This window comes from Centroberyx affinis, unplaced genomic scaffold (assembly GCF_046629955.1).
Source record: "Centroberyx affinis isolate AG114_WGS23_722 - 3 ecotype Tasmania unplaced genomic scaffold, CSIRO-AGI_Caff_v1 ptg000098l_1, whole genome shotgun sequence".
NCBI lineage: Eukaryota > Metazoa > Chordata > Actinopteri > Beryciformes > Berycidae > Centroberyx > Centroberyx affinis.
In genome coordinates this window covers 16,710-38,911 of record NW_027278801.1, presented here as the reverse complement: position 1 = coordinate 38,911, position 22,202 = coordinate 16,710, and the positions used below count along the sequence as shown (strand labels likewise).

General features: G+C 41.3%; 1 protein-coding gene across 1 annotated transcript; it reads left to right on the top strand.

The window, feature by feature from the left end:
• The first annotated feature begins 3,867 nt into the window (after positions 1-3,867).
• Positions 3,868-20,754, top strand: LOC139646864 (protein NLRC3-like). The gene is made up of 8 exons (XM_071522635.1): positions 3,868-4,144; positions 8,698-10,480; positions 11,059-11,232; positions 11,440-11,613; positions 17,286-17,459; positions 17,663-17,709; positions 19,118-19,635; positions 20,689-20,754. Exons 1-8 carry the CDS (start codon positions 3,868-3,870, stop codon positions 20,752-20,754), a joined length of 3,213 nt encoding a protein of 1,070 aa, XP_071378736.1.
• The last annotated feature ends 1,448 nt before the right edge of the window (positions 20,755-22,202 follow it).

Here is a 22,202-nt window from a genome sequence, read left to right as displayed (position 1 = left end):
TGATCCGAGAGTGATGGTCGCTTCTTTTTGGGCATTTTAGGACTTTGTTCTTTGTCCTGGCTCACGCTGACATTCATACATTTGATCTTCAGTCATGTAAACCAATAGGAGCAGAGCTCTCCTATGGGGGGGCGGACCTCCACGAAATAGAGCTACGGTACAGTATAGTCAGTGCCCAGGTTAGAAATCTGCAACATTTTTTTTTTTTTGGCGCGACCAAACTTATGCCAGACCCCTGAACAGTGTTTTGGCAAATTTTGGAGGCGATCGGAGCAATGGTGTGTCTTGCAACTCCGGACAGACAGACAGACGCTCCGGCAGTTATAGCAATAGAATGTCTAAATGTTGACAGAGGTTCAGAAGTGTGTTTGTAACAGCATTAGCTCTTGGGGGGAGTCTATCAATATCATTATTTAACACCAAATTAAAGTCACCTCCCACAATGAGTTTACCTAAGGGATATTTGGCCATAAGCTGCAATAAGACCTCCTCTATCTCGTTTAGAAGAAAGGAATTAGATGAAGTAACACAATGTCCATAAATATTACATAGAATCAAATATTTGTCCGAGATGCTGATTACCAAAATCAGCCAGTGTTCCATGGAGTCAGCTTTAGAAAGAAGAACTTTGCCTTTGAAATTGTTAGAGAGAACTGCCTCACCTGCTGAGTGGTTTGTTGCATGGGCTAGCCACATATCTCCACTACACTGGTTTCTCTAGAAGCTGAAATCGTCCTCACTTGAGAAAGTTTCTTGTAAGAAGATGAGATCTGCACCTGAGTCTTTGCAAAAAAGAAAAAAGGATTTCCTCTTCATCAAACTACAACGTCCTCTGGCATTAATGGATGTCAGTCTTATTTCCATAGACGGAAATAAGAAAACTAAATGGAAAACAATAAATAAAAGTAAAAAGTAAAGATAAGTTACTCAAGTAGCCACATTTTTGTGTGGTGTGGATCAGTACCTATTTGTGTTTGGATTGCGCAGGAACAGCGTGAGGAAAAGAAAGAGGGAAGTCTGAAACTCACGTCGCTGAATCTATGCGTCACAAATGCAGATTCAACACTTCACAAGCCAATTTTACATTTGAGACTGCTGCAAATTTTAAACATATTTAGTTTTCCTATACAAAGTATGTGATATTTGGACATCTATTGTATCCAATTGTACAAATCCTTGCACACTTATTTAAATGAAAATTTACAAGAGAGAGATATTTGTTTGTCGATAGTAAAACATATTTGTGATGTGTCTCTTATTTATAGATCATTATAGATACATTTGTCAATAATATTGAGTCCAACCTCTCTCCATACTGCACAAGGTAGACTGCAAGTACATGGGTCATATAATTAATATTAGGCGCAGGGGTGTTACAAATTTATTGTATGATTATTTAAGTAACAAAACATTTCCAATGACTTCCCAATCAATAATCTTTGTGTTATTTATTCAATTATATTTGTATTCATTATGGCCAAAGCTGTCAGTGACACTTTCATGTTTTAATGAGGTCAGAGTGGACAGAGTTCACTGTAGATGATGTGGTTAAATTATACCATTTGATAGACGCATAATAAAACTGTCCTGGACCTGTGATTTATGCACCAGGACTTGGTTTCTGACCATAGGTTACTGGTTTAATGTTTTACCAATGTTTCTAGACTTTGGTAGTGAAGTTATAAGGATGTGACAGCAGCCTCAGATCAGATGGACACAGACACCAGGACTGATGAAGGAGAATAAGCTTTTCTCTCAATGTTTCCTCTACAGATGAAGGTAGAAAGTTTATTTGATTTGAGCTGGAAGTGAGTTTGGCAGGTAAGGATCCTACCAGGGAACATTAGACATGTTTGATGAGTAGGCCTAAACTATCTGGAACTGCATTGTACTGTATAACTGCATGACTGTATTATATGTATATGCGTATATGTCAATGGTGTTGAAGTCTTCCAAAAATTTGTATTGAATGCTTGCAAGTCTGAATATATATTTGACTTAAGTGTGCTATGATTTGTGACTTCGTGGCCAAAATGAACCTCCTCTAAGAATGTTTTCCATGTTTTACTTTCAGCGTTGCCAGATTGAATTAACACCAACTGTTGTCACACCTCATTTCATTGGTGAGATATGAGGAAGTCTCAGAACTGGACTCACAGCTGGGATATGTTTTACAGAAATTAGATCCACTGTTAATACAGTAAGTGTACAAGTCCATGCCTTGTTTGGTCCCAAGGTTTGAAAATAATCAGCCTCACCTGTCCATGTTGGCCAGCAACACAAATGCTGGGATGGGGAGGGTTAAGTAACCCATGGGTTCAAAGGTAAAATATCATCTGTGACCCCTTTTACACCTGGCATTAACGTCTCCAGTGATCGGATTGTCATGCTTCACCACATAAAAAAGCAGATGTAAAGATGCATTGGGGATGGATTGTAATCTGATCTCTGTGTAGAATGAAGAACGATGTTGAACAAAGTCAAGAGAGTTTTTCCACCTAAGTATTTATTAGTATGTGGATTAAAAACGTGATTGCTTTTACACTTGTGTTCAGTTTGCATCCCAAACCACCTCTGGAGGTGGTTTGGGATGCATTGTGACCTTTATTCTACACAGAATTAGCTGTGCAGAAACAGGCTAATGTATGAATGTATAAAAACTGGGCTAAAAAACAGAACGATATCCAAAAAAGATTGTTGTGTTGTTAGTGTAGGTCATTCAGTAAGTAAAAGTGAATAGAATAAGGTAGATTTGTTTCCAAACGTTAAACTGTCTTATCTTTAGTCCTTGCTCCTTTAGCCCTAGCTCTACCACAAAGCACTACACATTGTAGCTTTAGAACAGTCAATTAACCAAAACAACAATTATATTTGACTTTGTTAGCTACCTAACTAACCAGAAAGTTAATTTAGAAAAGCAACTAATGTTACTGTTAAATTATCTACTCATCAGTTGAAACACAGGTGAATTTTGTTTGTTCAACTAACACACAGGGAGGCTGCCAGCACAATGCCATAGCAGCCTTCTCCAAAATAACTGGTCAGTCAGTCCCAAAAAGGGCAAAAAATTACCATAAAATTCCTCCCTACAGCTCATGCAGCATAATCCATGTCTCCTGAGGCAGAACGATTGTACTGTGAGTGGAAAAGACGATATTTACACCATTATTTAGTGCAATCCTTCACTACAGCCGTTGTTTTCGAAAACTTTCACACTTGCGCACACCCAGACCTGCCGTGTTCACTTCATGCTATTGTCACATAATCCAGTTTGTGGTGGAGGAACATAATCTTCACATAATTCATGTCCACAACACGTAGTCTATGTTTCAGACTTTGTGCTCATTTCACAAAGTTTTATGAGATCGCGTTGGAACAATCAGGTCAGCTGTCACTAGCCCTGCACCCAGGGAGACCCATAGGAAATGATAGGTAATAGGACTTATTCATTTTGATTTTCATGCATTATCATCTATTATGTCTACATTTCTCCCCTGTGTGGTTTTGTTCTTTTTTGACTCAGGAGAAAAGCAGGAAGTGACTATGAGTATAAACAACATAGATGGCATGAAAACATGGACTTTCAGGTATTTTTGGTGGCTTATTCCAGTTGCTAGCAGCAGGATGTTGGGATGAGTTACTGCCAAGTTGAAAGAAAAAAAGATTTATCAGTTCACAGGAATAAAGGGAAATAGAAAAAAAGGGAATTACCCTGTGTTCTGACCTGCTGAAGACATGAATATGTATATACGAATACTAGACCCACATGTCTAAAACACTGGTATTGATGAGATTAGATGAGATTAATCTTTAATCATTCTGGTGGAGAAATCGTAAAATTGTCCTTGATTTTACCAGGGAGCAACGATGACGACGGATAAAGAGAAGCTCTTGGACACACTGGAGGATTTGAGAGATGAAGAGTTCAAGAAGTTCAAGTGGTTCCTGCCGCAGGCTGAGATCCCAAAAGGTTTCCCAGCCATCAAAAAGAGCCGACTGGAGAAGGCAGACAGGCAGGACACAGTGGATCAGATGGTGCAGACCTACAACCAACACTCTCTGGAGGTGACCAAGAAGGTTTTGATGAAGATCAACAGGAATGATCTAGTGCAGAGTTTGTCAAACACCAGCTCAGCACCCAAAGGTAAGTTGTTATGACAAAACTGTTAGTGGCAGGCAGATCAAAAGCGTTGCATTTTGTCACATTACCTTCCCCCTCTCCCTCAAGAGGAACTTCAGGCAGGCAGGACAGGTAGTCAGCAAATAGGTTCATCTTGCCCGCTCTGTATCTCACTGTATCAAACTGTAGGGCTGCAGAGCCAGGTACTGTCTTGTACCCCTTGAGTTTTTAGGAGGCAGCATGTTTTCTGGTTGTCCGTCCGTCCGTCCGTACGTCCGTCCCATTCTCGTGAACGCGATATCTCAGGAACGCCTTGAGGGAATTTCTTCAAATTTGGCACAAACGTCCACTTGGACTCAAGGATGAACTAATTAGAATTCGGTAGTCAAAGGTCAAGGTCACTGTGACCTCACAAATGACGTTTTTGGCCATAACTCAAGAATTCATACGCTAATTATGACAATATTTCACACAAATGTCTAACAGGATAAAATGATGAAGTGATTAAATTTTATGTCCAAAAGTTCAAAGGTCAACTTCACTGTGACATCATAATGTTTTGCTTACCACTGTAGCTGAGAAAACGATCTTGAGTCATTCTACAAAAACGGTGGAAGTGCTGTCACTTACTTTTGCAGACACCAAAATCCTTTAAGTTGACCTAATAATCACATTCATTGTATATGTTCAATAAATAAAGACTGTCCTTGCAATGATAAAACAAAGTTTATTGGTGGAGGCATACAACTGCAAGGCGGTTATTTCTAGTTGTCTCTAATGTTACTTGAGTTACTGGAATTAATCCAGTCTTCTGTGATCCATCTCCAGATCAAATACGTCCCAGTAGATATTATCGGAGGCTGTCCCAGGTAAGATTAGTAAATTAAAAAGATAGAATCGCTGTATGCTGTCACATACTAATAATAAAACGCCAACACTTTATACAAGCAGTTTATATTGAGTGCGAGCTGTATCATTTTTACATGTACTCTCTTGTTAGACAATAGATGTGTGGAGAGAGACAGGCTGCCTTTTGAGCCTTGTACATGTTGCATCACCGTTATACCCAAAATCCAAGTAAAGAACATTCTTGAGTTTGTTGTGGCTTTTAAACAATAGTTACCAACACAAGTGTACAGTCTGAAATGTTTTCTCTAAAGTAGTTTACGTACATTAGCATAAAAATACTGAAAAGAAAAGTAAGTAACGGAAAGAAAACAGCTCCATGGATGCCAAAAAAGTTGGTATTGCAACTAATAAAACAGCTAGAAGTGCATAATGGGAATTAGCAGCACAGTTTAATAAATAAATCATGTCCACTGCCAATTTCCATAAATCCCTCCCTTTATTTTGCGCCTCAGCCTTGAAACACCCACAAATGCATATGAAATTAGACAAAAAAGCAAAAAACGCAGCACCCAGATCAACCCATGATTTCAGGCAGAAATGCCCTGTGTACTGGTTTAGTAGATCAGAAAACAAGATTTTAGCACCCGCAATGCGATTTGCACTGGCACAAACCTTTAGTAGATCTGGGCCAATGTTTTCCTCAGAGATCGTCCAGGGCATGTTCTGTTAAAGATTACAGGACAGCACTCCTTTATATATGTTTATTTGCCACACAGACGTTTTGGGTCAGACGCCCTTCTTTAGTGTGCAAAGTGGAATTTGGTGATAATATTAATTTAAAAAATTGGTTGTAGATCAATTTCGAGGGCAAATGGAAAAAAAATCGCTTGCATTTACCTTTTGATGTCACCTGCTACATAAATACAAATACATTTGGCTCATAACCTATATAACAAGTTATTTCAGTGGTACCTCAATAAACTCCATAAAATATAGCACTTTATAACGTCTGTATCATTACATCTAGGCCTACTTTACAATAAGCATAATTTAAATAGAAGAACCAGTCGGGAGTTAACGTTTCTAAACGTTGCATAATCCGTTTCGTCATTGAACATACCTCTTTCTGCCCATGAAACACAGCTGATGAAATCGCGGCAAAATAGCACCAACAAAAGTATATTCATTTATTTTTTTGATTATATCCTCTTATAACATCAACCTGTTGGTTCAGATTGTATTGCATCTTTTTTAATATTGAGCAGTCTGCCTTTTCACATCCGCGACTTTCCACCCGGAAAAACATTTGGCGCTTCCTATGAGCACTTCACAATAAAAGCCCTGCTCCGTGGGTTTTGTTGTTTTGTTGTTGTTTTTCTTGTTGTTTTTCTTTTTTTTTGTAATCTATTTGATTATATCCTCTTATAACATCAACCTGTTGATTCAGATTGTATTGCATCATTCTAATATTGAGCAGTTTGCCAGTAAACCGCAAACTACAGCTTGCACTTCCTATGAGCACTTCGCAGTAAAAGCCTTGCTCCGTCGGTTTTGTTGTTGTTTCTTCCATACTTGACGTTTTAAACATGGAATTGACATTGATACTGGGGTATTTGAGGGTGGAAAAGAACACATCTTTTGTCCACTTTCAGCCATCTTAATGGGAAGCAGGTGAATTTCAGAAAATATTGCATTTCAACCCAACTCGGTGCCACCTGCCATCAGTAACCCCACTCCCATGAAAGTACAGCTCAATAGCTTTCTAGAGAAGTTGACCCCATGTCTCTAGCCCTTTGTGTTGCTGTAATATGCCTTCAAAAGTTGTCAATTCCATGTTTACAGCGTCAAGTATGGAAGAAATAACAACAAAAGAACAAAACCCACGGAGCAAGGCTTTTATTGTGAAGTGCTCATAGGAAGCGCAAACTATAGTTTGCTGTTTACTGGCAAACTGCTCAATATTAGAAAGATGCAATACAATCTGAATTAACAGGTTGATGTTATAAGAGGATATAATCAAATAAATGACAAAAAAAAAAAAGAAAAACAACAAGAAAAACAAAACAACAAAACCCAAGGAGCAGGTCTTTTATTGTGAAGTGCTGATAGGAAGTGCCAAACGTTTTTCCGGGTGGAAAGTCGGGGTTGTGAAAAGGCAAACTGCTCAATATTAAAAAAGATGCAATACAATCTGAACCAACAGGTTGATGTTATAAGAGGATATAATCAAAAAAATTACAAAAATATACTTTTGTTGGTGCTATTTTGCCGCAATTTCATCTGCCCTGCGTTCAGCCCCGACAAAGCGTAGCAAAACATTTATTTAAACGGAAACGGTGGTGCGTTGAACACCCTGTTGTGTTACGCAAGCGTTGCAACTACGTCAGCTTAGGAGGCCATTCTTTGCGTTCTTTAAATACGTGTTTAATACTACAAAATACACTCGATGTTACAGTCACTGCCCTTGCCGTCCAGAATAGCAGAGAACATCCCAATGGACTGAAGGGGTTTGTGGAAACTGTGCTTCCTCATTATAGTGATCCAGCATTTGCCTCATTTGCATTTCAGGATGAAAAGGCAAACATTTCAGGTAAAGGATAATCCACTTCTTACCTTCAGACTGCGTTAGGATCTATATGAGCTAATTATTTTATTATGAGGCCTATCATTATTGCTGATCACTGTTGTTGTGACATGATATTGTAATATTTACCATTATATATTTAGAGGAGTAGAGTGGAGTAGAAAAGTTTATGTAAGTGTCTCTCCACAATGGTACAAACAATAACAAAAGATACAAACATGTCTTCTAATTAGTTCAGTTGTTGCAGAAACCAAGCTGCAGCGGACACATTTGTAAAGGAATTTTGTCGGATCCATTGTGCGCACTGCCTTTTACTACGGCGGGGTTTATATACACGCGCTGCTGATTGGCTAACACCTCTGACACACCCATCAAACGAGAGACAACGTACCTCAAAGCCCGTTGCACACCGTTTCGAGGAAACATGACGTTCAACCCGGAAACCGTAGCAAAACGGTGCACACCGCTTTCAGATTGAACGTGCCCCACCTGTGTTTCATGGGCAGAAAGAGGTATGTTCAATGACGAAATGGATTATGCAACGTTTAGAAACGTTAACTCCCGACTGGTTCTTCTATTTAAATTAGGCTTATTGTAAAGTAGGCCTAGCTGTAATGATACGGATGTTATAAAGTGTTATATTTTATGGAGTTTATTGAGATACCACTGAAATAACTTGTTATATAGGTTATGAGCCAAATGTATTTGTATTTATGTAGCAGGTGACATCAAATGGTAAATGCAAGCGATTTTTTTTTCCATTTGCCCTCGAAATTGATCTACAACCAATTTTTTTTAATTAATCTTATCACCAAAGAGCTCAAGCAAAGAAATGCATCAAACCAGAATGCCTTATTTGGGCAGAAAATGTACGCCAGACTGTGTGTTTCGTGGTCCAGGAGAGAAAGTTGCAGGGGTCTAATACTGCCGCGAGAGGCTTTACCATGGAGTCTATGGAACACCCGTGCGTCCTTTCCAGACGCGAAAGGGGACCTTTAGTGTCGTTATAGCAACGCCAAGGGATTTGACAAAGAGTCAACATAGGACGAGTTGGGAATGAGAGGGGTTGGAAATGTATATTTACCAAGAAATATTACTCATATTTCCTGTAGCATCCTCTCATTGATATCTTTTATTCATTCAGAGACTCTTGCGGAGTGCCAGCGTAGACTTAAATCCAACCTGAAGCATTCGTTTGAGGGGATTGCAAAATCAAGAATGTCAGCACTTCTGAATCGGATCTACACAGAGCTCGACATCACAGAGGGAGAGACTGGAGAAGTCAACAATGAACATGAAGTCAGACAAATTGAAACTGCATCCAGGACACCAGTGAGACCAGAAAACACAATCAAAAGTGAAGATATCTTTAAACCCTTACCTGGAAAAGATGAATCAATCAGAATATTGATGACAAAGGGAGTGGCTGGCATTGGGAAAACAGTCTTAACACAGAAGTTCACTCTGGACTGGGCTGAAGACAAAGCCAACCAGGATATACAGTTCATATTTCCATTTACTTTCCAACAGCTGAATAAGCGGAAAGGGGACAAGTACAGCTTGGTGGAACTTCTTCATGACTTCTTTACTGAGACCAAAGAAGCAGGAATCTGCAGGTTTGACGAGTTCCAGGTTGTGTTCATCTTTGACGGTCTGGATGAGTGTCAACTTCCTCTAGACTTCAAGAAGAACAAGATCGTGACTGATGTTAGAGAGTCAACCTCAGTGGACGTACTGCTGACAAACCTCATCAAGGGGAAACTGCTTCCCTCTGCTCGCCTCTGGATAACCACACGACCTGCAGCAGCCAATCAGATCCCTCCTGAGTGTGTTGACATGGTGACAGAGGTGAGAGGCTTCACTGACCCACAGAAGGAGGAGTACTTCAGGAAGAGATTCAAAGATGAGGAGCAGGCCAGAAGAATCATCTCCCACATCAAGACTTCACGAAGCCTCCACATCATGTGCCACATCCCAGTCTTCTGCTGGATCACTGCTGGAGTTCTGGAGGATCTGTTGAAAACCAGTGAGAGAGAAGAAGACCTGCCCAAGACCCTGACTGAGATGTACATCCACTTCCTGGTGGTTCAGTTCAAACAAGGGAACGTCAAGTATCATGAGGGAGATGAGGAAGATCTATTCTGGAATACAGAGAGCAGGGAGATGATTCTCTCTCTTGGAAAACTGGCTTTTGAGCAGCTGATGAAATGCAATCTGATCTTCTCTGAAGCCGACCTGAGAAAGTGTGGCATTGATATCAGAGCAGCCTCAGTGTACTCAGGAGTGTTCACACAGAGCTATAAAAAGGAGCATGGGCTGTACAAGAACAAGGTGTTCTGCTTTGTCCATCTGAGCATTCAGGAGTTTCTGGCTGCTGTTTATGTAATTATGACATTCATAAACACTGGTGTCAATCTACTGTCAGAAGCCTCCAGGTTGTGTACAATATTCAGAGACAAATCAGCAGTAAAATACCTCTACCAGAGTGCTGTGGACAAGGCCTTAAAGAGTCAAAATGGACACCTGGACTTGTTCCTCCGCTTCCTCCTGGGTCTTTCACTGGAGACCAATCAGACTCTCCTACAAGACCTGCTGACACAGACAGGAATTAGCTCACAGACCAATCAGGCAACAGTCCAGTACATCAAGAAGAAGATCAGGGAGAATCTGTCTCCAGAAAGAAGCATCAATCTGTTCCACTGTCTGAATGAGCTGAATGACCGTTCTCTAGTGGAGGAGATCCAACAGTACCTGAGATCAGGAAGTCTCTCCACAGCCAAATTCTCCCCTGGTCAGTGGTCGGCTCTGGTCTTCATCTTACTGTCATCAGAAGAGAAGCTGGATGTGTTTGACCTGAAGAAATACTCTGCTTCAGAAGAGGCTCTTCTGAGGCTGCTGCCAGTGGTCAAAGCCTCCAATATATCTATGTAAGTCCAGAGATAACTGGATACATTTAAATAAATTGACACAGGGTATCCTGGTGGCTTAGTTGGCTAAGGTGCATACCATGTAACCACAATGTCCTGGGTTCAAATCTGGCCTGGGACCTTTATCGCATGTCATTGCCCTTCTCTCTCCCAATCTTTCCTGTCTTTCTCTAGTATAGTGTTTCCCAATCCAGCCCTCGAATACCCCCCATCCTGCAAGTTTTTGTTCCAACTTTATTCTTGCACAACTGATCCATTTACAGGCTATAGACTTTCATGTTAGCCATATTCAGGTAGATCTGTTTCTACTGCTCATCCAATCAGCATTATGCCCTTCATTGGATCAGGTGTGCAGGAATAGCATAGGGCCAACAGAGAGCTATCCCCTAACACTTGGGGTTGCAGAGGTATTCACAACCAGGAGCACTGACACTCCCTTAAGGGACTACTTCATTAGATATATGTTCTTTTGCGGTGTCGCCCTCTTTTAAATATATTAAATGTAAGTTTTGCATAAGAGAGAAAATGGAAAAAAAAGTGAAAGGTCTTGTTTGTCTTTATCACTAATGCTTCTTCAGGCTTAGTGGCTGTAAGCTGTCAGAGAGAAGCTGTGAAGCTCTGGCCTCAGTTCTCAGCTCCCAGTCCTCTAGTCTGAGAGAGCTGGACCTGAGTAACAACAACCTGCAGGATTCAGGAGTGAAGCTGCTCTCTGCTGGACTGTTGAGTCCACAGTCTGGACTTGAAACTCTCAGGTCAGCTCACTTTATTTAATGATGGGTTTGCAACAATATGTCATAACAATTCACTTTCACATTGCTGTTATATCTGTGTTCTACTTTTGTCTCTGTTGTGGCAATAGAAATCCAATCTTCAATTGAACAAATTTTTGAGTGGTATTCTTACCATCTTGTGTTATACTGTTACTTTTTCTTCTGTTTTGATTCTATCCATTTTGTAAGGTTTAATCATAACAATCTCACAGAGAAATGCTGTAAGGAGTTATCATCAGTTCTCAGCTCCCAGTCCTCTAGTCTGAGAGAGCTGGACCTGAGTAACAACGACCTGCAGGATTCAGGAGTGAAGCTGCTCTCTGCTGGACTGGGGAGTCCACACTGTAGACTGGAGACTCTCAGGTCAGTACTCCTCAATGTGGTCAACATATGACAATTGTTAGAGAAATTACAAAAATATATGCCCCAGAATCTAGATAGTTTTTAGTAAAAGCTAACCTTGCTGGCTAACATGGTAATGACATCAAAAGTTCAACAACACTGTAGCTAGCTCTTCATCACTGGAAAACCCTTTCGAGTTGTTACTGCTCTCAATTTGATGAATGCTGAGCCAGTATCAGGAACACTCATGCACAAGATTATTTTCTGCTGCTTCTTAGTTTTAGATGGAAGATCAGCTCCAACATCTGTCTAACAATTGTCTTTGTCCTAGATTTGGCCCCAGTCTTTCTTTTACTGTGTTTCTAAAGACTGGGGAAACTTGCCGGTTACAGGCAGAGATTTCTTCTCCCCAGCTAACATGGTCATGTCTATGTAGGATATTTGGTGGGAGGGGTTTGGTGTTGCACGTCTCAATACTGTCCGGAGTAGTTCAATAAGCTAGCCAAAATGGTGACTCCCACGACTCCATGCAAAAAAACTCCCTCTAAAGTTGTAGATGCTTGCTGCTGCTGTTGGGGGGAAAACTCTGTGGTAGCTTCAGAGTTGATATTTGGCGAAGTGCAGAGACCTGTGGCAACAATTTCTCCATTGTGCTTTGTAGTACAGTGGAACAGCTTAGCGAGTAGCTAATTGTTTTTATCTTCTTCACTATTGGATGACAAAGTTTTATGGACCAAACAAGGATGTACGCAAAATCGCTGTGAGTCTAGGCTGTGACCAAGTCATTGAGCACTAAATTCAAAAAGTCTACAGAACACAGCATTTACCAGACATCCACTTGAAGCTAGTGTGCTCATGAGACTTGATGTCTGGCTACACAAGACTATCTTTGTCCTAACATTAGATTGAGTATTCTCATCTGTGCTTGCTTTACTATAGCGAGAGCCAATGAACAAGCACATTGACATGCTTAGAATTGGGGGTGCAGTCCAACCAGACACTGATTGATTTAAAGTTACAATGCAGTCCTGTTGGTGAACCAATTCAGCTTGTTCAGTATTCAGTATGCTTCAGATGAATGAATGAATGAATGAATATTTATTTGTCCGTTAGGAAATTTGTTCTGTACAATCATCGGTGGCAAACGACAAACAAAAAGAAAAGAAACATCATCACAAGAAAAACAGAACATCACATTAATGTCATAACAGGACAGAAAACATACATGATTGGAAATGGGCGGGAAATGGGGAACAGTGGTGAACAGTGATCAGAGTCTGTTGTTGATTAGTCCTATGGATGTGGGGATGAATGTTTTATTTGTTCTTGTTGTCTTGTGGAGTGGGGTGGGAGTAGTTCATATTGGCTGTTGAGTGGATGAGTAGTGTCTTCTATGATCCGGTTTGCCTTGTGTATTGCACGTGATTTGAACAGTGATGTAATGTCCCGGTATTTGATTCTGCAGATTTTGCTTGAGATATTAATGATTTTTGTTATCTTGTTTTTATTGACGAGTGTTAAGGAACTGAACCAGGCGAGGAATCCAAAGGTGAGAATGTTTTCCTTGAAGGTTTGGTAAAAGAGATGTAATGTGTAACTGTTGACATTGAATTTGTGTAGTTTTCGTAGAAGGTGTAGTCTTTGTTGTCCTCTGCTGTATATGGTCTGTGTGTTGATATTCCAGGTGAGCTTTGAGTCGATGATGTTTCCAAGGTAACGGCAGCTGTCAACGGTGTGGATGTCGTGGTTGTCAATTTGGACCGGTTCCAGTATGCTCCTCCTGCTCCTGAAGCCAATTATCATTTCCTTTGTTTTCTGGGTATTGAGTATGAGATGGTTGGTTTTGCTCCAGGCGGGGAATAGTTTTATTTTGTTCATGTAGTTGTTTTCACTTTCTTGGTTGGTTATGAGCCCTACTATTGCTGTGTCATCTGCAAATTTTATGTTATGGCAATTTGGGAAATGACTTCTGCATTGGTCGGTGTATAGGGTAAATAGTACTGGGGATATGACACTACCTTGGGGGACTCTTGCGTTAGTAGTGATAGGGGGAGAGTTGGTGGTGTTGACTTTGACCGTCTGGATGCGCCCAGTAAGAAAGCAGTTTACCCAGCGGATGATGTTGGTGTTGACCCCCATGGCCAGACGTTTCTGTAGCATGAGGTGTGGTTTGACTGTGTTAAATGCTGTTGAAAAATCCACAAACATTATACGGGTGAATGTCTTTGCTTGGTCAAGGTGGGTACGCCTTGCCTTGTATGCAAAAGCTTTTGATTAGAGAGGTCAGAGCGATTGGCCTGTAGTCATTGGCACAGCTTGGTTTTGGGGTCTTGGGTAGTGGTATTATGGAGGATGTTTTCCATGCAGACGGGATGTGATGCTGATCCAAAGAGATTTGAAATATAGTTCAGCAGAGTTGGTGTCTGCAATCCTTGAGGACCAAGTCCCCCAGGCCATCTGGCCCGGCTGATTTCCTTGGGTTGATTCTCTTGAAGGACAAGACCACATCACGTTCCGTGACTGGTATGGACTCACCGAGGCCCAGGTTTTGGCACAGGCTGTTGCACTCAGGCGCATGATTGTCCGTGTTGAACCTGCAAAAGAAGTTGTTTTTTTTGGTCCTAGTCCCTTTTTCCCCCGTCTATCATGGTCGCTACCCCTTGCCATGCCCTGTGCAAGTCTCCATCACAAAATTCGTTCTCTATTTTGTTCTTGTATTCCTCTTTACATGTTTGGGTTTCATTTGCATTTAATTTCTTTCTGTGCAACCTTCATCAGAGCTTCATCAGTCCATGCTTTGTATACTTTCAATTTTGGTTTATTAGCCTTCAGTTTTTGCTTATATGTAGGTACAAGTAAAATGACATTGTGATCAGACTCTCCCAATGGAGGCTTAGCGTAGGGCTTGTAAGCGTCCTTGATGTTACCATAACATAGGTCAAGAGTCTTTTCATTTCTAGTTGGACATGTGACATATTGTTGGAAATGGGGGGGCACTTTTTGCAGTGAGCACCCGTTAAAATCCCTGAGAATTAACTTGGGGGCATCAGGTGATATGTTTTCCAGTACACCTATATGATCATGAATAATATCTGATGCTTTGGGGTAGTTTGCCTTAGGGTGGATGTACACTACAGATAAAAAGATTTGGCAGGTAGGTAGGTAGTAGGGTCTCATGGATATGGTTGGGAGTTCTACATCTTCCGTGCAGAGGGATTCCCTAATGACATAGTTTGAGCACCACCTCTCATTGATGTATATGCATACGCCCCCTCCAGCTGATTTACCTGTGGCCTGGCTATCCCGATCTAGTCTGAAAGGGCAGCCAAAACCATCAATGTACAGCGTGTCATTTGTTATTGTTTCTTTCAGCCAAGTTTCCGAAAAACAAAGTAAACAGCTGTCTCTGTATTCGTACATAAAGGTTAGGCACGATTGGCGCTCCGTCAGTTGTTTTGGAAGGGAACGGGTATTGGCAAAGAGCAGAGTAGGAAGGGGTGGCCAGTTTTTTTTTGCACAGATGCGCTGCCTCAAACCACCTTTCTTACCCCGTTTACATCTCTTAATGTCCCCTGAGATATCGTTGTAGATTGAACCGTTTCCAGCATATTTGAAAAAATGGAGCATGATTACTTTACCGATGTGCTTTTATTTTACTCGCTCTAAAGTAAATAACGACAGAACTGAAGGATGGGTTCATGCATTGCCGCAAAAGAGAGAGGAGATGGCAGATATTAATGCTCTTTTATGGCACCTTCATAACATTATTGTGCTTTGTTTATATGAGAGCTAATGGTACTAATGGTCACCAAGTGAAGCTATTCATTTCTTTACCAGTAGGAGACTCTGCACACCATATCTACTGTAGTCTCCTGTAGTCCATGTTGAGAGAAACACCTGTAACTTCACCATGGCTAAATGGGTTTCAACCGGATACTGGACACACACCTCCCCGTCATATTGAAAACATAAGATAATAGCGCGTTTGTCAGGTTGGCCAAGAGATTATGCTATTTTCTTAGCATCATGCTAGCAAAAGGTAGCGATTTAACTAGCTTCCAGGTCAGTAAACAGCCTTACCGCTAATCCCAAGAGCTGTTCCGATCCCGACCGGTATGTCACGTTTCTTTTCAACATTTTTAGAGGCGATGGTCTTTGTCAAACAGCGCTGGGTTCCTCTGGACTTCTGTCATCAGTTCCTCAGCAGCAGCTCCATCACTGCAGTGAACTGCTGAATAGTTGTCGATTTGGATGTTTAAATAGTTAGATGTGAATGGGCCTTTAGAGTGACCAATAACCTTCTTTTGACAGTAGATGTTGGTGAAGGTTCCATTTTAATTCTTTCAAATCTCAGACCATACCATTTATAAGATTGCTTGAGGACCTTGGTTGGTCCCAGGGACAAAGCTCTCCACTGGTCCAACTCTTATTTTTCCGCTAGCATGTTTTCAGTCAACATATGGCGCTTTTCCACTGCATGGTACCGGCTCGACTTGACTCGACTCTACTCGCCTTTTTTGTAGGTACCAGGTACCATATTACCTAGTACCTGGTACTTTTTTTGGTAGCACCTCTGTCGAGGTTCCAAGCGAGCTGAGGCGAGCTGAGGCGATACCAAAAGGTGATGTGAAAACACTGCAGAGCACTGATTGGTCAGAGAATCATCATCGCGGCACGGGACGTATATGCTAACGTTAGCTACCCGGCTAGCTTACCCTGTTGTGTCGCCTTGAGCAGCCAGAGAGCAGTCTGCTGTCTCACTGCCTTCAGCCTCTTCTGAAATAAAATCTGTCTCCTTGCTGTGACTAACAGCCACATACTGAGAATCAAGAACACCATCGCTTCGATATCCTCCATTGTAGCTGTGTGTCGCATTTCATGCAGCATCGCAGCGTCGCTATGACCAGTTTGGGGGGTGGGGCACATTGAGGGTACTATCTGCAGTGGAAAACCAAAGTGGTACTACCAAAAGCGAGTCGAGTCAAGTCGAGTCGAGGCGAGTTGAGCCGGTACTATGCAGTGGAAAAGCGGCAATAGGCAACTCATCCTCATCCTCTGCAGTCACTACAGGTGGGTCCTGCAGGGTTCAATTTCAGGCCCCATTTTATTCTCCATTTACATGCTTCCACTTGGACTTACTATCCACATAACATAACAAGCATGTTCACTGTTATGCTGAGTCAACTGGAAGTCAACTGCTGTTATCTCTTCTCGCTCAGACTACTGCGATCCTCTGTGTTCCTGCATCAGTCAAAAGACTTTCAATCGTCTCCAACTTGTACAAAGTGCAGCAGCTAGGATTCTTTCTGGAAAAAAAGACAAGATCAAAAGACAAGTTTACTGATTCCTTTGAGGGCAGCACAGTGACTCAGTGGTTAAGCACTGTCACCTCACAGTAAGGTCCAGGGTATTTTCTCCTGTGTGGGTCTCCTCCAGGTGCTTTGATTCCCTCTCACAGTCCAACGATATGCAAGCCAGGTGGATTTGAGACTCTACATTGCCCATAGACGTGAATGTGAGTGTTATTGTCTGTCTATGTTAACCCTGGGATGGTGACTGGGAACCTGTCCAGGGTGTTTACCTGCCTTCTACCCAATCCATGCTGGGAAAGGCTCCAGCCCCCCCTGTGACCCTGAATAGTGGCCACAGAAAATGAATCAATGAATATTTAGCTATTTATTGTGTGTGTGCAGGCTGTCAGGCTGTCTGCTCACAGAGGAAGGCTGTGCTTCTCTGGCCTCAGCTCTGAGCTCCAACCCCTCCCATCTGAGAGAGCTGGACCTGAGCTACAATCATCCAGGAGCCTCAGGAGTGAAGCTGCTCTCTGCTCGACTGGAGGATCCACACTGGAGACTGGACTCTCTCAGGTATGGAGAGGCAACGTCTGCTAGAAGGCTGAGAGTCACACACATTTTCTTTGTCACACTGAGAAGATGAGGAATATTGATTAATGTCTAACAGCAGTTCTGACTGATGCTGTATGGAAACTCATTCATATTGAAGGTTATTAAATGTCCATGTTTCCATCATCAAAGAGAATCTGCTGGTCTGACTTTGTTTATTCCCCCAGTGTGGACCATGGTGGAGAGCAGAGGTTGAACCCAGGTCTGAGGAAGTGTAAGTGTGTATTTAGTTTATTCATTAAAGTAAAGTAACATACATTAAACTGTTTAGTCAGGGGGAGGCTGTTCCAAAGCCTAGGAGACACCACGACAAATGCACAGTCCCCTCTTGATTAAGCTTTGTCCGGGGGGCGGCTAGACATTTTTTGATGCTGACTTGATGTTGGGGATCAGAGGACCAAGGCACTCTATGATTCTGATTGGGGCCAATAACAAGAACATCAATTTTATCAGAGTTAGGTTGAGAAACTTTAGGGCCATCCAATCCTTGATTGCAGCCAGGCTGTCATGCAGCATTCCATTGGGTTTTACAGACATATAAAGTTGTGCATCATACAATGCAATACAACACAGATACAAAGGAAACAAAATAGGCCCAGGAATTGACCCCTGGGGCACACCACATGTCAGTGGAGCACAGAACCTTTTCTAATAGATAAGTATGATGACAACCAGTCAAGAATACAACAAGATATACCAACCAAATACTACTTAACTCAATTAACACACAGTAGTAACACTTCATCAGCAAGCATACATCATTTAAAACTCTTAAGAAGGCTGTTTCAGTGCAGTGCTGCTGGCTTAAACCAGATTGAAATTGATCAAAGATATTATTACCTTCAACTATCTCCAAGACTTTATCAATGTTCTGAGAAGTAAAAGGTAATTTAGAGACGGGTCTATAATTTTGAGGGAGGGATGGATTGAGGTTTCTTTAGGAGGGGCTGCACAGAGGCAATCTTAAAGGACAAGGCTGCTGTTTTTTAATGCATTTCTTACCGTCAACAAATCCTATGAAAATAACAAAATCAACAATGCGTTTGCTCTCTTCCCGTTACTTTCTGACTTCCCACGTTCCGTTTTTAGCCTTCAATTGTAAGCTAAAAACCTTTAAATACAGCTCACAAAGACATAGTTTACATTTTAAAAATCGCTAACTGTTACCATCTAAAGTCAGGCTGTTGTAGTTATTACCAAATCAAATTCAAATAGGAACAAATTCTTCATTACGCCAGGGACTATTTTCTGTGCTACAGAACTACTTTCCTGAGATCGTTAAGTGTTTACAGTCGGCTTATTAAGTTGTTTGAGGAAAAAGTCGTCCGGCCCGTTGCATCATGATGATGAAATATGCTGCAGAGCAGCAGCATGGCTCTGTGACGGGTTTTTAATTGTTTTTTTAATACAGTGGAGTTCTATGGCTGCTGGGACATGGCTGCATTGGGCACCGGCTACATGGACGAGACTTGTTGCTTAAACAAATTCATTGCTGATTTTGTTATTTTCATAGGATTTTTTGACATGCATTAAAAAACACCAGTCTTATCCTTTAAAAAGTAAAAAGAGCAGGTCTATTATATCAGAAACTGCTGCTGCATTGTGTCTTGTTCTCTCATCAGATGCCTATGAACTCACACTGGACCCAAACACCGCACACAGAAACCTCTTCCTGTCTGAAGACAAGAGAAAGGTGACGCTGGTGCTAGCGAATCAGCCATATAATGGTCACACAGAGAGATTTGACTACTATCAACAGCTGCTGTGTAGAAATGGTCTGACTGGTCGCTGTTACTGGGAGGTTAAGTGGGAAGGAGGGGTTTATATAGGAATGACTTACAGAGGAATCAGAAGGAAAGGAAAGTGTGAAGACTGCAGGCTTGGAGGCAATGGCAAGTCCTGGAGTCTGGTCTGTTCTGATGATGGTTACTCTGCCTGGCACAATAACAGAGAAACAGCCATACGTTCCCTCTCCTCCTCTGGCTCTAACAGAGTAGCAGTGTATCTGGACTGGCCTGCTGGCTCTCTGTCCTTCTACAGATTTTCCTCTGACACACTGATCCACCTCCACACCTTCTACTCCACATTCACTGAACCCCTCTACCCAGGGTTTGGGTTTGAGTATTTGGGTGAGTTTATGGTTGGGCTGGGGAGTGGGTTTTACTCCTCAGTGTCTCTGTGTCAGACAGAGGAGGGGGAGACGACAACTTTGTAGAGAAACACACAATCCTGACCAAAGACAGCTGCTGAAATGAGAGCTGAATCTGTACATGATCACACACACACATTTGAAACTTTTTTTTATATCCACATGGAAACAATAACTTGCCTAGGATATAATAATAGGGACAGAGATCAATCGATCAGGGCTGCGTTTCCCAATAACGATCGTTCTTAGCTGTTTCGAAGGTTTCCCACAAGCAATTTTAAGAAGGGTTGTAGATTTTTACACGCGATGCCCAAAACAGCACTTAAGTGCATTGTACCTTAAGTACATCTTTAGTCATGTTCCATTGCTTTACGTTTCACCCTGCAGTGTGCAGCTGATAACCAATCATAGCACAGAGGAGGAGGGTCTTTGGGAGGATTTGAATGACGGAAAGAGCGCACATTGGGCTCTGGAAACCACTTCTGTATGTAAATGTAGGCTACAGTTAGTCACGCTGTCCAGTTTTGAAATGCTCAGTTGTTTATGGTTGACTGTAGGCTTATGGCATTAATAATAATCGGATACAGTCCGATTAGCAACTTGAGACGCGAGAGTCAAACGTTATCTCCACACAATGGAGATACGTCGGACTGTAAACAATGACCGGCGCACGGAAGAGGAAGTCTTGGCCCGGATGTCCACTGGCTACCCCGGAAACCCCGAAATATTGGCCGTCGCCCCCAGAGTTTAATCGTCGTCAGACCGATAGACGATGGGTTCCCAGATATATGGTGACTGACAGAGAACAACACCTTGCCACCTGCTGCAGCTGCTCTTTGGCCCCGTCCCACCAGCCTGAGGACATTGCCCCGGCTACCAAACATGAACATGACTAGCTGACAACTGCAGCCAAGCTGAGAGAGAGACATTGGAATTGGTTATTATTATTTTTTTTTACATCTTACATCTTGTATATCTTAATGTGAGCATATTAACATTTGTATTTTCATATAGATTTACTAATCATTTTACTACATAAACAAGCATGATTCATCAGTCACTATAAATAAAGTGTATTCTGTCTGTAGGGTCATTTTTACATGGTTTTAAAATCACACATGCACATCAGGACATGGACATTTTTTTTAGGAAATGAAATTAATATGTAATATTGTGATATTTAACAACACAGAATCAGGCTATTGACAGGAACAAGTTGTTGTTCAACTGAGAAATTGTTGTTGATGATTGACAGATTAAAATGCCTTTCCTTGACCTTTGTTTTATTTGGTGTTTTATTACAGTAAACCCATCACTCTTATCAGTAAGTGGCAGGAATGATCCGGTTCAGCTCACCAGTCACAAATAAGTTGCAATAAATAAAGAAGAATAAATGGAGCATCGCGTCAGTTCAGGCAGAAAGCTTTAGTGCCGCATGCTATCAGCTGATCGGCTATCAGCTGTCCCATCAGCCGATAATACTAATCTTTATTTATATAGCACTTTTCAAGTTACAAAGTGCTACACAAACAAAACAGAATCACAAAGTGCTTCATAGTCAGAGATAAAAGAACAGAAGACAGAAGAATAGATCAGTGAGGTAAAAGTAATAAAAATATATGAGAAGAATAAAACACTAAAAAGCAAAAAGGTAAGGTAAACAGATCCATAGGGATAATAACAAATGGAATAAAATAACAGGCAAGGTGACAGGGCTAAGAAATGAATAGAAGTATTAGAACACTAACATACAATAGACATGAATTAACCAAGCAGTGTGCACCAGCTCTGTATATTTAGTTTTGTTTGTCTTCACTTTTTTAAAGTCCCATCTGTCTTGTTATGTGTCTTGTTGTACCCCCTCTATATGTAATTATGCATATATAACGAATGATGTATCGCTGTCCTGATGCTGTTTTGTTCTGTACGTTACTGTACTGTCTTTCTGTATTATTTGCAAAAACAAAATAAAAAAAAAAGAAAAGAAATGAATAGAAGTAAAAGGTTACAAAAATCAGTTCAGTATCAGCTGACTCTTACACAGGATGCTTGTTTAAGCTATCTCTGAGTTATGTCTTACCACCATCCAGATGTACAGTACCGTCCAAAGTCAGAGATCACCCTTTCGTTTATTTACCTTCCAGTCAATCGGCCGTTCAGTACAGATTATTTTTTCAAACTATAATGCAGGAAACATATATTTAAGAGAAAATTATACGAAAGCCTCAAACATGATAATGTCAAATCTATCAGTATTTAATTTTCCACTCTTTACTGCCACTCTTCCATCCTTCCAATCTTAAAACCAACAAAAGTGTCATTAAGTGACACGCACACACTGCCTGCACATTTCTTTCTCATGTGCATCTAAAATGGCTGAAGGCAATATTTCTGATGAGATTAGATATAAGATAACACACTTGCTACAAAACATTACCAACTGTGGATTGTCTGGACCCTGCTCTCCTGGTGGGAGTGCCGGTTAAAACACTGGAGAGTGGATGAACTTTAGAGCTTTTTGGCTCATATTCATTCAATAACAAGACATGAACAATCGC